The sequence below is a fragment of the Denticeps clupeoides genome, chromosome 1 (assembly GCF_900700375.1).
Source record: "Denticeps clupeoides chromosome 1, fDenClu1.1, whole genome shotgun sequence".
NCBI classification, from domain to species: domain Eukaryota; kingdom Metazoa; phylum Chordata; class Actinopteri; order Clupeiformes; family Denticipitidae; genus Denticeps; species Denticeps clupeoides.
In genome coordinates this window covers 26431878-26449200 of record NC_041707.1, presented here as the reverse complement: position 1 = coordinate 26449200, position 17323 = coordinate 26431878, and the positions used below count along the sequence as shown (strand labels likewise).

The following is a 17323-nucleotide window of genomic DNA, read 5'->3' as shown; positions in this document are numbered from 1 at the left end:
AACAAAAAAATGTCCTTTCTTGTTGCGCCACGCCTCTCCTCAAGAGGTCTTGTTGCAGGATCCTCAGCGAGGCCTTCAGCGTGAGAGCCAAAGATCGCCCTTGTCCTTCACAGGCCTCGAACCGGTGTCTCCGGGAGCTGCGGCATGGCGGAGCTGTAGTGAGACTAGAGGGGAGAGTAGAGTTCCTGTCCTACCGTGGGGTTCACAGTCACTGCCGTTTAAGGACAGCATGCAGTGCTGCAAGGAACTGTGAGGGAGTCTGAACGTAGGACTAGAGGGACCGGCTGGTTATAAAGAGGAGTGGACAGATCCATTACCGCTAAACTAACCAATCACTGATCAGAAGTCATTACCCCACTAAGCACCCGTGATTACCACCACTTACCTGTGATGAAGAACAGGTGGGAATAATCAGGGTGCTAGTGAGCCCCGGAAGAACACACACTAATACATGGGAGAGTTCGACCACTGGGGGCGTGGCAGAGGTGGCACGAATGTTACAGTAAAACATGTTTTCAGTTATTTCACCTTTTTTGTTAAGTACATTACTCCACATGTGTTCATTCATAGTTTTGATGTCTTCTGTGAGAATCCCCCAATGTAAATGGTCATGAAAATAAAGAAAACACATTGAATGAGAAGGTGTGTCCGAACTTTTGGCCTGCACTGTAACTTGTGGGATTTTGGGACCTATCATTCAGCTCATTCCAGCCAGTGCCTGCCCGCCATGCTGTGGTCATGTCCAATTAATTAATTTGGAATAAAAGGAGGTCATGGATGTTCTACATCAAAAACGTTTTTTTCTGAAGGTGGTGGGCAGGCAGGACCCCAGTGCTGTGTTTGTGTGACGGACATATTCATCACTTATCAGGGCTCAAGGAAATTGCAGCACTGAGGAAATGATTGGATAATAAATCCCATAGATTGGTGCAGTGTGGTAAGCATGTGGGCGGCATTCTGTGAGCAACAACTGCACCCAGCTGAGCCCTGAGGTAATTCAGCCCCTGCCAGCTACACCGTTGCTCAGCCACTCTCCTTTCTTTTTAATTGGCAGAGAGTTTGGTAGTGACTTATAGGTAATGACTGAAACTCTCCAGTGGAAGTAGTCATAAATTAAAATTTTTATCCACAACGTCTTTTCATTAGAATTGGTTCAGTCATTTTCACGCACAATGGCCACTCTAGGACGCAGCAAAAATTATGGGATCTGTGTGGTTGAATGCATATTGCTCGGGTCAGCATGTGATATGTCTGAAGCTGGAAATCATTTGAGACCTGACTGGGTTCACGACATCAGTCATCAATGGGAGCTTGCTGCTGAATAGCCTCCATTCACAGACTTGTGTTTTCACCCAGTGCCAGGAAATACATATGTTTGTCATTCTGTTCTTGGCATTTGGAGTGCTGCCATTTTGTCCACCTGAGCCTGTATGTTTTATTTTTACTTTCAGTGGGTAAGAAAAGTATTCAGACCCACTTAGATTTTTCACTCTTTGTTATGTTGCAGCCTCAGCCTCATTAATGTACACACAGCACCCCATATTGACAGAAAAACACAGAATTGTTGACATTTTTGCAGATTTATTAACAAAGAAAATCTGAAATGGTCCTAAATATTCAGACTCATTTCTCAGTATTTAGTTGAAGCACTCTTTTATCCAATACAGCCAGTCTTTTTGGGAAAGATGCAACAAATTTTTAACACCTGGATTTGGGAATCCTCTGCCATTCCTCCTTGCAGATCCTCTTGAGATCTGGCAGGTTGGATGGTAAATGTTGGTGGACAGCCATCTTTAGGTCACTCCAGAGATGCTCAATTGGGTTTAAGTCAGGGTTCTGGCTGGGCCATTCAAGAACAGTCACAGAGTTGTTGTGAAGTCACTCCCTCATTATTTTAGTTGAGAGCTTAGGGTCATTGTCTTGTTGTAAGGTAAACCTGTATTTACCTTTCATCTTTTCCTAGATTGCAACCAGTCGTTCTGTCCCTTCATCTTCAAAACACCCCAACAGCATGATGCTGCTACCACCATGCTTCACTGTTGGGACTGTATTGGAAAGGTGATGAGCAGTGCCTGTGGTGGGTTTATCAAACTCCATGTGAGCAAAGGTTGGGCCACTGCCATAAAGCCCTGACAGGTGGAGGGCTGCAGAGATGGTTGATGTTCTACAACTTTCTCCCATCTCCCGACTGCATTTCTGGAGCTCAGCCACATTAATAGTTGGGTTCTCCTTTACCTGTCTCACCAAGGCTCTTCTCCCCCAATAGCTCAGTTTGACTGGGCGGCCAGCTGTAGGAAGGGTAATGGTTGTCCCAAACATCTTCCATTAAAGGAAACAGAGGCCACTGTGCCCTTAGGAACCTTAAGTGAAGTGGAAATGTTTTTGTAACCTTGGCCAGATCTGTGCCTTGCTACAATTCTGTTCTTCAGACAGTTCTTTTGATCTCATGAATATCATTTACTTGAATTGAGAACTGTAAGGGCTTATATAGACAGGGGTGTTACTAATCAGTACAATAAAACACAGCTGGACTCAAATTAAGGTGTAGAACCATCTTAAGGATGATCAGAAGAAATGGACAGCACCTGAGTTAAATATATGAGTGCCACAGCAAAGGATCTGAATACTGAAAATAAAGAAAACACATTGAATGAGAAGGTGTGTCCGAACTTTTGGCCTGCACTGTAACTTGTGGGATTTTGGGACCTATCATTCAGCTCATTCCAGCCAGTGCCTGCCTGCCATGCTGTGGTCATGTCCAATTAATTAATTCAGAATAAAAGGAGGTCACTCATATAAATAAGCAAAGGATCTGAATACTTAGGACCATGTGATATTTAATTTTGTCATTGTTAAAAAATCTACAAAAATGTCAACAAATCTGTATATTTCTGTCAATATGGGGTGCTGTGTGTACATTAATGAAGGAAATGAACTTAACACTTTGAACCACCCTACACACTTGTGTCGAAGTGGTAATAACTGACGTTTTTTACAAGGGCGTAACAGGCTTAAACGATTTTAGCACTGTATGTTTTCCCTTATAAAAATACTTTAATTTGATCATCCAACTTGTGTATGATTGAATAAAACTTTTTTATGAACTAATGAAGAATTACAGCTGTGGGAAATTGAAAAGGTGCAGGTACTTTGCATAGTTGCACAAAATTACAAAGTGTATGTATATCAAGAGTTCATGTAACAAGTTTCATCACGGTTTATTTAAACACTGACTGAAAATCTACATATATGCATAAAATAATTATGCATTGATGAATAAACTGACAAGTTCTTTTAAAAAGAAAATAACAGTAGCTAGATGAATAGGTGTTTGTAAGCATATGTTTTTACTGAAAGGCCATAAGTTTTCATTCTGTAGCTACAGAGGGCATGTCAGCCATCTTAATTTTGTCACAGAACTATTCAATTATGTGTTTGAGTGTTACTTAAATGATTTACATTTTCTGTGGTTCAACATTCATGCACTTATCTGCCTGAAGAAGTATGGTCATTTTTCCGCATTGTGAAAATTTATTGAATATGAAATCTGAAATATTAAAGTAGGATTTGGATTCATGGTTTCACACTTGTTTATACAAGCTCTAAGACTTAATCTATAATTTTAAATCTTTTGTTCCTAAATTACTAATCACAACTTTCCAAATCACATCTTAAACTGTAAATCTGTTGGGATCTTTATGTGTTCTGACTTGTGTGTGTTCTCGTTGAGCACTCCTGCTGAGGTTTTTAAAATGGAAGCTGTGGTTCTCTGCTGGGTTTTAGATTTTGGTTAAAAAATATGGAAATCATTTTTAGCAGTGATCTTCTAGAAAGGCCTCGCCTTCATTCCCCTTGCCTCTTTCACACTGCTCGTATTGTTTGCATTATATTTACATTTGTATTTTATTTACATTCATATCTCTCTGATAGCTAGAAGAGTACACTTGCAATAACTGTGGGTGGGAATCTTATTAAAACAGGAATCAGAATCTCTCATATGTGAGTTGGTGTAATAGATGAAAATATCTGATTTGAAACAAGACTTATTTTTAATTGTGTAGGAACACAATTAAAGACTTATTTTTAATTGTTTAGGAACACATATTACATATTACATAGAAGTGAGACCTTTTGTGGTTCAGTTGTTGCATGCTTTTTGAGTTAAGAAAAGGTCATGAAATGTGTTGATTTAATAAGCAATGGTTTACACACCCCACTGAATTTTTGTCGGTGGGAAATAAGGCACACCAACACAAATTACACTCATTTTTACAACTATCATGGCCAAATTTTATCTTGATCCATAAATAACACGTTATCACCACATACTCTAAGAGAAAAGTATGCTTTTTGAGTCAGAATGAGAATGATTGCACAAAATATCTATCGTAGTGCATGGGAAGATTTTGCTAATCAAGTATAAACTGTGATGCCACAATGCCCTGGGTTCACCAGGGGGAACCCTTCATGTGGGCATAGTCAGTCCCTGTCAGTCTTTACCCTTACTTTGTAGGCTGTAGGGCTGCTTTGTGTTCACCCTATTTCTGTTTATCCTGTTTTACTCTTTCTCTGTTTCATGTGTTTCTGGCCATTGCTCTATATTTATTTTCTGTTTATTAAAAACACTTGCTGATGTTGTGCTTTTGTGCCTACTTCTTCAATCCCATTGGCATTACACAGATTGATTGCTAGTTACTGTCAAGATTGACAGCACCTGGGTGACTCACCTGTGCCCAATCAGGACGGCAGTTAAAAGGCACTATGCAGCCACCCAACAGAGGCTACGACATTCTTTGTGGACCTTACAACTGTTTGGTAGTGTTGTTTAGAGTTCTGGCAATCGCCACACACCTGCGGGCTAGAAATCAACCAGTTGTAGTGAGTACGGGTGCCAGCGGGGAGTGCTGGATGATCACCCGTGGGGTCGGGGAGTTGCACGCCAGGACCGGGATACGACCCCCATGCACTGGTTGAGCTTTTTCTTCCTGGTGATACAGGGGTCGAGACGTGGCGAGTAGCGCCTCAGTATTATGGCTATCCCTGGATGGTCCTCAAAACCCGGGAAGTGGCGACGTCCATGGCTGAGTAAGCGGAGCGAGGACGAGGGCAGCAGCGAGGAAGTGATGTGGGCAGCGTGCGCAGAGGATGCGACCCCCCCGCGATCTTCGACATGTCGGGCCAGGAACTTTGTGCTCTGCTGGCAAGGCTCCCCGAGTACTAGGAAGACACGGACAGCGACGAGAGTGGTGGTGACACGATTTGGGCACTTACCTTACTTTTGGTGGTGTGAGGACAGCAAGACAGAGCCAGACAGCGAGGAGGAAGATGGTGGAAGAGGGCGACAGGAAGCACTTCCCGAGCAACTGCGCTGCACTTCCCGAGCAACTGCGCTGCACTTCCCTAACTGGAGGGCATGCATCAGGGCATGAGCCATGTGCAGGTGGGGCTCTGTCAGAATTGATGGCACCTGGGGACTCACCTGTGCCCAATCAGGACGGCAGTTAAAAGGCGCTATGCAGCTGCCCACCAGAGGCTGCGACATTCTTTGTGGACCTTACAACTGTTTGGTAGAGTTTTGAGTTCTGGCCACACACCTGCGGGCTAGTTTCTGTTCTCCCCTTTGTTTCCCCTGTTTTTGGCCATCAAGCCTGGTTTTGTTTCTGTTATTAATAAATCATTATTTTCACTATGTCCCGCCTCTGTGCTTCCTTCCCTCGTCAGCTCTCGGACGAGGCAGTTATTTGTATCTTGGAGAGGAGGAACTGTATACCAATTTAAATTTATTCCTATACACAGAATTTTTTTTAATAAAGTAAAAAATGTAGTTTAACCCACACATGAATGTGTTTTGTTCAGGACATATGTGGCGCCCCTCCCTGTGTGAATCCACATCCTGTGCCGGGGATTTTGCAGCAGTGACCTTGATCTACTTTTACATTTACAGCATTTATCAGACGCCCTTATCCAGAGCGACTTACATTCAGTAGTTACAGGGACAACCCCCCCCCGGAACAACTTAGGGTTAAGTGTCTTGCTCAGGGACACAATGGTAGTAAGTGGGATTTGAACCTGGGTCTTCTGGTTCATAGGCGAGTGTGTTATCCACTAGGCTACTACCACCCCATCTAGACTTGGGTGAAGGGTTGTATTCATAATACCTCTTGTTAAAAGGGCTATTAGCAGAGATCAGAAAGACAATTTATAGTCATCTCACAAACATTGAACTTGTGAATATGACATTTATGAATACTACTCTCTTAAACAGTTTAAGATTATCCCTGCAATCTGGTGGTTCTATGAAAAAAAAAAAACTTTTGACCCAAATTCGTCAATTTGAAGCAACAAATGGCACATTCGATGACACTTTGGTTGTATTTGGGGGCGGAGGGTAGGAGAGCTGGTGTTGCTTTGGGACTCATGGCTGGTAGCAGGCAGATGCAATGAGTGGCCTGCACAGCTGGGAGAGATAATGAATGAAGACTCTTCTTCAATGCTGGGCCATCACTAAGGCATAATGGTCCTAGACAGGGGGACAGAGATATTGACCTGTTTGTCACAGACAGAAGAAAACTCACACACACAGACACATGAAAACACACGCCCACACACTCAGGTGGATGCACACAGGAACGGTGGTATTGACCTGTCTCTCTCACACAAACACATAACTACAACACACACACCTTTTCTGGAATGAGGGGGTGCTGACTTATCTGTCTTTTTGTCTCTTTTTGTCCATCTGCACACACACAACAGCAGTTCTATCAGTCTAGTCAAGGTATGAAAAAGGTATAAAATCTTTCTGAATGCTTTTGTCACTTGGACATATGGATATGTCCAGACAAGGACAAAAAAGAGTGCTTTCATGCCTGTGTAGACGTACACAACTCACATCCACTAAAAGTCACACACAGTCTCCCTGATAGAGTGCCAGTGCTGAGTGAAAGAAAGGAAGGCATCTCCACAGTTTGGACGGCAGCCCTAAAATAATCTTCATTAGAGGGCATTAACAAGAACACGTAGTTGGCAGCGTGACTGAATTTTTGACCACTGCTCTGGTGAGATGCAGGTTTTTGCAGTCTTGCTTTTCTGGATTAAAATTTTAAATTGGTTTTAATTTTTTGTTGCAACTCCTTATGATTAGGGTGGTAGGTAGGGTGGTAGTAGCCTAGTGGGTAACACACTCACCAATGAACCAGAAGACCCGGGTTCAAATCCCACTTACTACCATTGTGTCCCTGAGCAAGACTCTTAACCCTAAGTTGCTCCAGGGGGGGACTGTCCCTGTAACTACTGATTGTAAGTCGCTCTGGATAAGGGTGTCTGATAAATGCCTTAAATGTAAATGTAAAAATGATTGCAATTTAGGTCAGGGTTTTAATGAGGGCTGCATTAGGCAAATTTGGATGTGTATATTAATGGTTTAATATATATGAATAAGAGCACTGTGTTGATCTCAAGGATGTCTATTATATCTCAAAAGAAAGCCCTATGGAATAAAAGAGTGAAACATTGTCAAGGAACCAAAATAGTACCGATGCTATTGGAATAACCTTTTTTTGCCTTCAACAAATTATTGTATTTATTTTTTTGTGGTGTCAGGTGTCCTGTTTTAGTTTTAGTCTTCCAAGCTATCATTTTAGTCTTTATTAGTTTTAGTCACATCTATATTCATTTTAGTCAAGTCAAATTTCAGTCAACTAAAAGTGTGAGCATTTTAGTCATATTTTAGTTAGAATTATCTGTGACTATTTCAGTCTAGTTTTCATCGAATACTGATGACATTTTATGCTTAATTTTATTCTCTTTTTTAGTAATGCAAGTATATTTAACCCAGTACATGTAGTACTACATGTCAAACTGGCAGTTATGCATTAATATTTTTACATTTACAGCATTTATCAGACGCCCTTATCCAGAGCGACTTACAATCAGTAGTTACAGGGACAGTCTCCCTGGAGCAATTTAGGGTTAAGTGTCTTGCTCAGGGACACAATGGTAGTAAGTGGGATTCGAACCCGGGTCTTCTGGTTCATAGGTGAGTGTGTTACCCACTAGGCTACTACCACCACCCTACTACCTAGTATAACTATGAAAGATTATTAGCATAAAAATTCAAACAATTCATTTTGCAATTGTTCAAGTGTTCAATCAGAGCATGCAATTGGCTAGTCAATATTCAATCTGAGTATAGAATTTGATATTACATTTTGCATTTGGCAATTTAATGTGCAAAGTGCTGATGCAATCCTAGTATCTTGAATAAAAAATAGAATAACAATTCACTTAATCGCCTTTTGTTTTGGCATGGGTTTTCTGTACATTTATTTAAAAAGAAATTCAGTTTATTTAAATGGAAATTCAATGTGCAAAGTGCTGACATTTTTTCTATATAGAATAACAAGACACTGAATTGCATTTCATCTTGCATTTTCGTGAAATGGTCAGACCGCTTATCAATGCAGGCCATCACTAACAAACGGACTTTCTTTGTCTTGATGAGTGATGTGACAGTTGGGAATTTGCTTATTTCTCTCAGAAGTTTTTAAGTACCTGCAAATATCTGTACATTTTTACCCTCAAAGGCAGTGGTTCCCAATCTGGGGTCTGTGCGCCCCTTGTATCTGCGTTGAGGTCACCACAATTATGAACTGCTCAAAAATTTAAAGGGAACACTTAAACAACACAATGTAACTCCAGGTCAATGACATTATGTGAAATCAAACTGTCCAAATAGGAAGCAAAGGGAATAGACAACCAGTGGAATCTATAGGTAATTATAGGGCCCTATGAATTGTGCATAATTCACTGGTCGCTGCAGCCCACTACACGTGTATCCGGTTGAGGCGGGACAATGTAATGTAACCGCATGTTCAGCTATGGCAAAGGGGCTGTCAGTGCTGAATCCAGACCCCTTGCCCAATCAGTTCCGCGTATGGGCACACATACATAACTGTCATGGAGCAAATTCCGTGACGCACTTGCAGACATGCTTTGGGTGAGGGGACAAGCAGGGAGAGTACACTGGACAAGCCGGCGAGGCAAAGGTCATGGTCAATGAGTCAAGTTAGTTACATGTGGGAAAGTAGGGTAGCGTCTCTGGGGAATAATTTCACACACACAGCGGGCAGCATCTCCTCAGGATCAACTGTCTTTTATACTCACCGTTGCCAACTCTCATTTCCGCTTCCGCGTTACTGTCTCCCTGGCTGGTCTGGCATTCTCTGGTGGGCTGGAGGTGTGTTGTCCTTGACAGTAATGTTTAGGCTTGGCTTGCTGGAACACCCATGTCCTCAGAAAATTATGTAATTCTACTTGTAGCACTAAGTTCAGAGCGGAACAATACACAAAGTATATTTTTATGAAGAAGAACTTTTCTGTAAGAACATATGTGACTTACAGTCAATAACTCATATCAAAAAAGAGAAAAGAATCAAACCCCTTCCAGACCGGATCAGGACAGTACCCTCCCTCCTAGGCACGACTCCCAAAGCAGTCCAAGAAGGAGGGAAGGAAGTCCATACACTAAGTCTTTTGAACATGAGTGGATGATGAGATGAGGTGAGATTAGATGAATGGCTGAGATGAATGGAAAACAAATGATGACTGATCTGGTATTCATGATGGATGAGCGGCGACAGTCCTAGACTGTTTTAGGCCAGTGTCTGCAGGCACCCGCCGCTCCAGTCAGTCTCCGGCTTGCCCCGCTGAATGGCCGCTTCTCACTTTCAATGCCACCAGACATGGGACTGTGGGGCAGGCATCCTCGACCATCCGGAAAACTCATCGGATGCGTCGGGACCATGCGGAACATGAAGCCCACATTGGCCAGGGACATAAGGGCTGGTGGTGTCCTCCCGGCGAGTCACGGCTCCTTGGATCTTAGCGGTCCACAGCTAAATGGTTTAATGTGTTTGATGTATAACATGTCAGCACTTAATCTATGAATATTTTTTTTCCCATTGTACAATGTGATTAAACTTTGAATCCCTGGCTGTTCATGAACCTGTCACTTTTTGGGTAGCATCATTTTTTGATAAAACATTGATTGTCACAGCACACGGTGCACACAGTCAAATTTGTCCTCTGCATTTAACCCATCACCCTGAGTGAGCAGTGGGCAGCCATGACAGGCACCCGGGGAGCAGTGTGTTGGGACAGTGCTTTGCTCGGTGGCTCCTCAGTGGCACCTTGGGGGATCGGGATTCGAACCAGCAACCTTCTGATTATGGGGCCGCTTCCTTAACGGCTAGGCCACCACTGCCCCGCACAAGGATTGACATGTAGTCAAACCTAAAAAATACTCAAAAAAGCTGCCATTAATAAGGTCTTTTTGTTGTAGTTTTGGACATTCATTTATACATATTCTGTTCCAAAGTATCATTCAGTGAAATGTCTTATTGCTCAATTAAATGTAAGTTTCCTTGGGTTCATGGAAAATCTCAAATTTAATATTTTTTTTAATAACATGTGTACATATTTTTTCTCTGTCCTTTGTAGTACACATCCAAATGTTCACTATGCACTAACAGTTCAATACAAAAGAAAAGCAGAATGTAAACCAGGCAGCCTCAGTAATTTCTCTTTCTCCATTCTTGTAACCGTATTTATTTGAGTGACATTTAAAGCTCCAAATAAACAGGAATGGAGTGTGTGTATGTGTGTGTGTGTGTGTGTATGTGTGTGTGTGTGTGCTCAGACATGTGCCATGTGGGGTGTGAACGATTGGCAGTGAGGGTCATGAACCCATAAAACACAGATGGCAATGGCATCTCACACATATCTTATTAAGAAACGGTCTTAAATGAGAAGGTCCTTCACTGCTCTGTACCTTCAGGGAGATTGATTGGTCAGTGTTGAATCAATGTTAATTAAGGTGTAAAGGAAGCCTTTAATTGTTCTGTATGAATCATGTTGTCAGCCTGCTTCAACCTTCTGAACCTTGTATTGTGATTCACTTTGGCAAGAAAATAAATATATTTTTATGTAGCTGGAAACAGCCACCGGAATGACAAGTAATTTGTTAAAATTTGTTTAATTTACACTTGAATTCCCTCCTCAGCAAATGGATTTTTGCCAATAGGCTTGTATTAAATTGCCAGTTTAAATTATATTCTTACTTTAAATGCCACCAAAAAGATTAATGTGTGCTTTTAATAGTTTTGGAAATAATTATTAACAACGAAAAACAGTGTGCCAATATAGTGAATCATAAAATATCCATATGCATAAAATTGTTCATTTTTTTCTTTGAAACAAACAAATTTCAAAATGATGATGTCTTTGACAGGTCACCAGCTCAGCAGATTAGTTATGGTCTCATCTATTTTATCTTGTGCTACCAAATTCATATGAGAGTTCACACCAGCACTACCTCTTCCTTTCAAAATGGCTCATTTTAATACTGACAGCCATGCAATCAGTGTGTGCTCAAGCCACAAATGCTTTGATTCCATAATTGCAACCATAAAATGCCATTTTTTCCTGTTCATTAGCCACACACTAAATCTTTCCTAATTGAGTTATGGTCTTGGTGTGTGCACTTTATGGGATGTGGGAATGGGTGACATTGGATCTGTCCTTTTTTCCCGTTACAATAACATTTTTACTCTGCTCACTTTGCAGATGCAACAATCGGACGCAGTGTGCTGTGGTGGCTGGACCTGAAGTGTTTCCTGACCCTTGTCCAGGCACATACAAGTACCTGGAGGTACAATATGAATGTGTACCATACAGTATGTATCCCTTTTTCCACTTCAATGCTTGCAACAGATTTATATGTTAATATTAATACAATATTATAAAGTACAGTCCAAAAGTTTGGACACACCTTCTCATTCAATGTGTTTTCTTTATTTTCATGACATTGGTAGATTCTCACTGAAGGCATCAAAACTATGAATGAACACATATGGAGTTATGTACAAAAAAAGGTGAAATAATTGAAAACATGTTTTATATTCTAGTTTCTTCAAAACAGCCACCCTTTGCTTTGATTACTGTTTTGCACACTCTTGACATTACCTCTTGAAGCTCATTGAGAGAGTCACCTGAAATGGTTCTCCAACAGTCTTGAAGGATTTCCCAGAGGTGTTTAGGCCCCTTTGCCTTCACTCTGCGGTCCAGCTCACCCCAAACCATCTCGATTAGGTTCAGGTCCGGTGACTGTGGAGGCCAGGTCTCCACTTTTTGTTAAGTACATAACTCCACATGTTCATTCATAGCTTTGATGCCTTCAGTGAGAATCAACCAATGTAAATGGTCATGAAAATATATAATTGAATTAGAAGGTGTGTTCAAACTTTTGGCCTGTACTGTATATGAAAGTTATAACTGTGTGCGAGTGAGTATGTATATGTGTGAGCAAGCTCTCAGTTTCCAGTGCCTTATAATTTTATTATTACATATATTACATTTTATTGTATCTGTTGTACAAATCAGTATACAATGACAATTTATTTAATAAGCGCTTACACTGTGCCATGTGACTATATATATGTAATTATATATAGTTTTTGTTGGTCTTTATATTCACTACTCATGTTATCTACAGTTGTGGCCAAAAGGTTTGAGAATGACACAAATACTGGTTTTCATGAAGTTTGCTGCTTTCTTTTTTTATTATGTCAATTTGCATATACTCCAGAATGTTATGAAGAGTGATAAGATGAATTACAAAGTCCCTCTTTGCCATGAAAATTAACTTAATCCCAAAAACATTTCCACTGCATTTCAGCCCTGCCACAAAAGAACTTTCTGAAATTTCAGGGATTCTCTCATTAAGTGTTGATAAGGCTGGAGATCATTCTGACATTAGAATAACCTTCTCGTCTCGGTTAACGCTGGGAGCACCTGAACTGCGCGACCGGTCTCCTCGACCCCACGGTAGCTTTCATAGGCCATCGAGGTCTGGCCACACGAATTCGTTGGTACTCCCCGCCTCCGGAATCCCCAGGGGGAACGTGGACTGCGTGACAGATCCTCTCGACCCCATGGTAGCTTTCGTAGGCCGCCGAGAGTCTGTCACGCTTGGGGAAACTTTAAGAACATGACATGGATCATGGCGGGTTACTGGCGATTACGGGAGGTGCGTCACTGGAATCGCCATGGGGAACATGGACCGCGTGATAGATCCTCTAGACCCCATGGTAGCTTTCGTAGGCCGTTGAGAGTCTGTCACGCTTGGGGTAATGATGAAACATGGCATAGATCATGGCGGCGAACTGGCGATTACCAGGGGTGCGTCGCTCGAATCTGGACGAGATGGCGACGTCGGGGGACGTCCATACATGGAACCTTGGATACCATCAGACATAGAACTGTGGGACAGACGTCCTCCCGACCAACCACGGCTCCCTGGATCTTAGCGGGGCGTCAATCGGCTGCGTCCAAATATGGTCAGGTCATTCTGTCACATTGGTTTGGACATGGCAAGGAAGGAGGACGCATATGCAGGACGTCACAGGACAGGGGTTTAATACATAATGCACACAACAGGGGAACATCACTACACAATGACTTGATGGCGAACAGACACAGGATAGCTTTATACAATTATATAAATATACAGGCGAACACGATCAGGGAACATTACACGAGACGAACATGAAACTCTGATCCGAACTCCAGATCCGGAGTCACCCCTGCCTGACCGGATCATGACATTATGGCAAGGAAACATGTGCAGTCATCATTGCGTTGCATAAAAAGTGCTTCACAGGCAATGATATTGCGGTTACTAAAATTGCACCTAAATTAACCATTTATCAGATCATCAAAAACTTAAAGGAGAGAGGTTCAAGTGTTGTGAAGAAGGCTTCAGGGTGCCCAAGAAAGTCCAGCAAGCGCCAGGACTAGGGATGCTCATTTCGATAAATTTTCCCAACCGACAATCTGTCACAACCATGCGGGCATGATGAGGCAGGTGAAAGGAGAGGTGGACAGAGAGGTGACGAGGAAGGAAGGACTCATCGCTGACATCACGAAACCTGGGTTTAATGGGTGAAGCACAATACAGGGGAGACATCCGAGACACTGGTGAACATGGAACATAACTTCAAAGACCTGATGGCGAACAGAAACAAACAGGGCAGCTTTATAAATTTTACACAGGTGAAAACGATTAGGGAACATTTCACATGACAACAGTGAAACAACAGGGAGTAACCCCTTTCGGACCGGATCATGACACAACTGCTGTTCATTAACCGAACATTAACCGTTAACTGATCAGATTAGAATATTGTCACGGCCAACATACCACCTCCAGCCCACCAGAGGGAGCAAGATCAGCTGGGGAGACAGCGACCCAGAAGCGGAAGTGAGCGGAAGTGGCCTGTACTGTCTGCAAGTGTGTCCCCGAACTCGCTCGTTGACAAATATTAAATTAGAACTGAATGAAAATAGAACTGAGGAGTGTCTGATTAAATATGTGATAATTTTTTGTGCAAACAACAGCACAAAGGACATATCAAGAACAGAATCTGGATTCACACATCGTCAAATTTTCTGACAACAGAAAAAAAACTAATTTATATAAATAAAAAGAATAAAATAAATATTTGCATTAAATATTTTTTTCTAAAACAACAAATTAAGATTAGAAAACAAAAAAGTTATCAGTGTCTGATTGTCATACTCTGTGTTAGTAGGACAGCTGAATTAACTTTCCAGTTCTCATCTATGTAGTGGCAAGTTATTGTTATATAGCTTTCCACATAATGTCCTGAACTAGCAGATTTTCTGAGTTAACTTTTCAGATCGTCTTGCAAGACACCTTCTCCCTGATAACACTGTGGGCAATGTTTGTGGATGTTTGCTTCGCAAGCGAAATTGCGATCGCAGTAATTGCACGTGATAGCACGTATGTGTAGCATATTTATGCCACAAAACTTGATACTATTACTACTACTACTAATAATAATAATTATATATTATTGCAAGCCAAACAGGAAATAAATAATATATATTGACAGGGAACTGAATATATGGAATGAAACCCGAATATATGGAATGAAACCCGAATATATGGAATAAAAGTCTGAATATATGGAATGAAACCTGAATATATGGAATGAAGTCTGAATATATGGAATGAAAGTCTGATGTCATGCAGTAACACCGCTAATAATTCTACCAACATTCAGCATAGGACTACTGATGATGAAATTTTTCAATATTTTCATATCAGGCGAGCTTCCTACCGCCATTCCTACATAAACCTCCGTCTTTTAATAAAGAAACGGAGCTAAGTAAACAGGGAGGAATTACAGGGCTGTCACGCCTACGGACTTACGAGGGAAGGAAGCGCAGAGGTCTGACATGCTGGGAAGGGGATTTATTATAACAAACAATAAATACAAAGAAACAATGGCGCGGTGGCCAAAAACGGGAAATAAAAGGGAACAACACAAACGAACGTAAACTTGCCTGCAGGCGTGTGGCGATTGCCAGAACTGAAAATACTAACACCTACACGGTTACAATGTCAAGTTCACGAAAATGCCGGAGATCTCGACGGGGCGGAAGTCTCTGGCATTTATGGGGCGTCAGGATTGGAGTCAGGTGTGGAACCCAGCTGCAGGCAATCCTGACAGAGCCCCCCTTCCAAGGGCTACGTCCTCGGAGCCCCAGCAGTACAATCAGTGGAGGCGGCGGGGCGGACGGCGGCAACCACAGGGCTCCTGCCCTGCTGTATCCTCTGGCGTGGCGGCCCCGGTCCCTCGGCCTGGCTCCCCGGCGAGTTCTGGCGTGGCGGCCCCGGTCCCTCGGCCTGGCTCCCCATGGTGGTCTGGCGTGGCGGCCCCGGTCCCTCGGCCTGGCTCCCCGGCGTGGTCTGCCGTGGAGGCCCCGGTCCCTCGGCCTGGCTTCCCGGCGTGGTCTGGCGTGGCGGCCCCGGTCCCTCGGCCTGGCTCCCCGGCGTGGTCTGGCGTGGCGGCCCCGGTCCCTCGGCCTGGCTCCCCGGCGTGGTCAGGCGTGGCGGCCCCGGTCCCTCGGCCTGGCTCCCCGCCGTGGTCCCGCGTGGCGGCCCCGGACCCTCGGCCTGGCTCCCCGGCGTGGTCCCGCGTGGCGGCCCCGGACCCTCGGCCTGGCTCCCCGGCGTGGTCCCGCTTGGCGGCCCCGGACCCTCGGCCTGGCTCCCCGGCGTGGTCCCGCATGGCGGCCCCGGACCCTCGGCCTGGCTCCCCGGCGTGGTCCCGCATGGTGGCCCCGGACCCTTGTCCTGGCTCCCCAGCGTGGTCCCGCATGGCGACCCCGGACTCTTGTACCTGCACACAATAATCAGGGCCGTTCCATCCGGGTACGTGCGGGCCCTGTCTCCGCACGTCCCCTCTGACACATCTTGTGTCACCCCCTGCACTGTGCAGGGAGATTGTTCCGGAGCCTCCGGCGACCGTTCCAGCAACCCCAGGCTGGTGCCTTCTGGGACTATGCAGCCCCTCTCGCTGCACGGCCCTGGTGCCAAGGGGGGTTGCATTGCCAGAATATCCAGCTAGCCCCTTCTGCGTCCGTTGGGACAAGCAGGCCCTCTTCCTGCCTGTCCCAGCTGGGTCCTCATGCCTACCCGGGGGCTCTATGGCGCTCCACCCCTCTGGAGGCGGACACAGGCCCATGCATGGCCCGTCCTCCTTACCGGCTACCGGAGGACCCAGCTCCATCGCTTCCCCACCTCCCCTCCCCTCAGGAGGAGCCCCCAACCCGAACTGCACCCCCCCAAAAAATTCTTTGGGGGAGCACCCCCCCCCGGCTGGACTTAGGGGTACCTTGGGGCTCGTCCACCTCGTCTTGGACCGGTGCAGTCAGGTTGGGAACTCCCTCCCTGGGGTTCGGCTCCGCTGCTGGGTTGCCATCTGGTGGACACAAAGAGGGGAAGTGGGGGTGACATACGGACACATATGCCACGCACACACACACAGACAGAGACAGACAGAAGAGAGGGTCGTCTGGCTCCCTCTCTGGGCTCTCCGGGACCTCCTCAGGGGGCACAGCCAGGATCTCGGGAGGCGCGACCTTCTCGTCGCCCGCCAGTGCTTGGTCTTCTTGCCTCGGATCCTGACTGGCGCTGGATGTGGTGGAGGGACAGAGTTCGATCCATGGCTCAGGCTCTGGCCAATCAAACTCCGCCCTCAGTCTCTGCAGGAAGTCCAGAAAACTCCTTCTGTCTGTCTCTCCTTGCTGCCAGAGGGCTGCGCTCCAACCCCATGCTGATCCAGTCAGACACGTGAGGATGGTGGTGATCTCATCATTGTCTGCTGCCCCACTGAAGGGTCCTGGGACCATTGGGCTGTCCCACACAGGGCTGGGCACGTCGCTGGAGATGGTG

The 17323-nt window shown here is 44.4% G+C and overlaps 1 protein-coding gene across 17 annotated transcripts in view; it reads left to right on the top strand.

Annotated features, from left to right (window-relative positions):
- LOC114784646 (adhesion G protein-coupled receptor L3) overlaps positions 1–17323 on the top strand; it is a 233205-nt gene that overhangs the window by 90605 nt on the left and 125277 nt on the right. For all 17 annotated transcript variants that reach the window (XM_028970307.1, XM_028970298.1, XM_028970311.1 and 14 more), the window contains one exon: positions 11626–11735. In XM_028970307.1, the coding sequence (XP_028826140.1) occupies positions 11626–11735 (110 nt within the window). The remainder of the gene's footprint in view (positions 1–11625; positions 11736–17323) is intronic.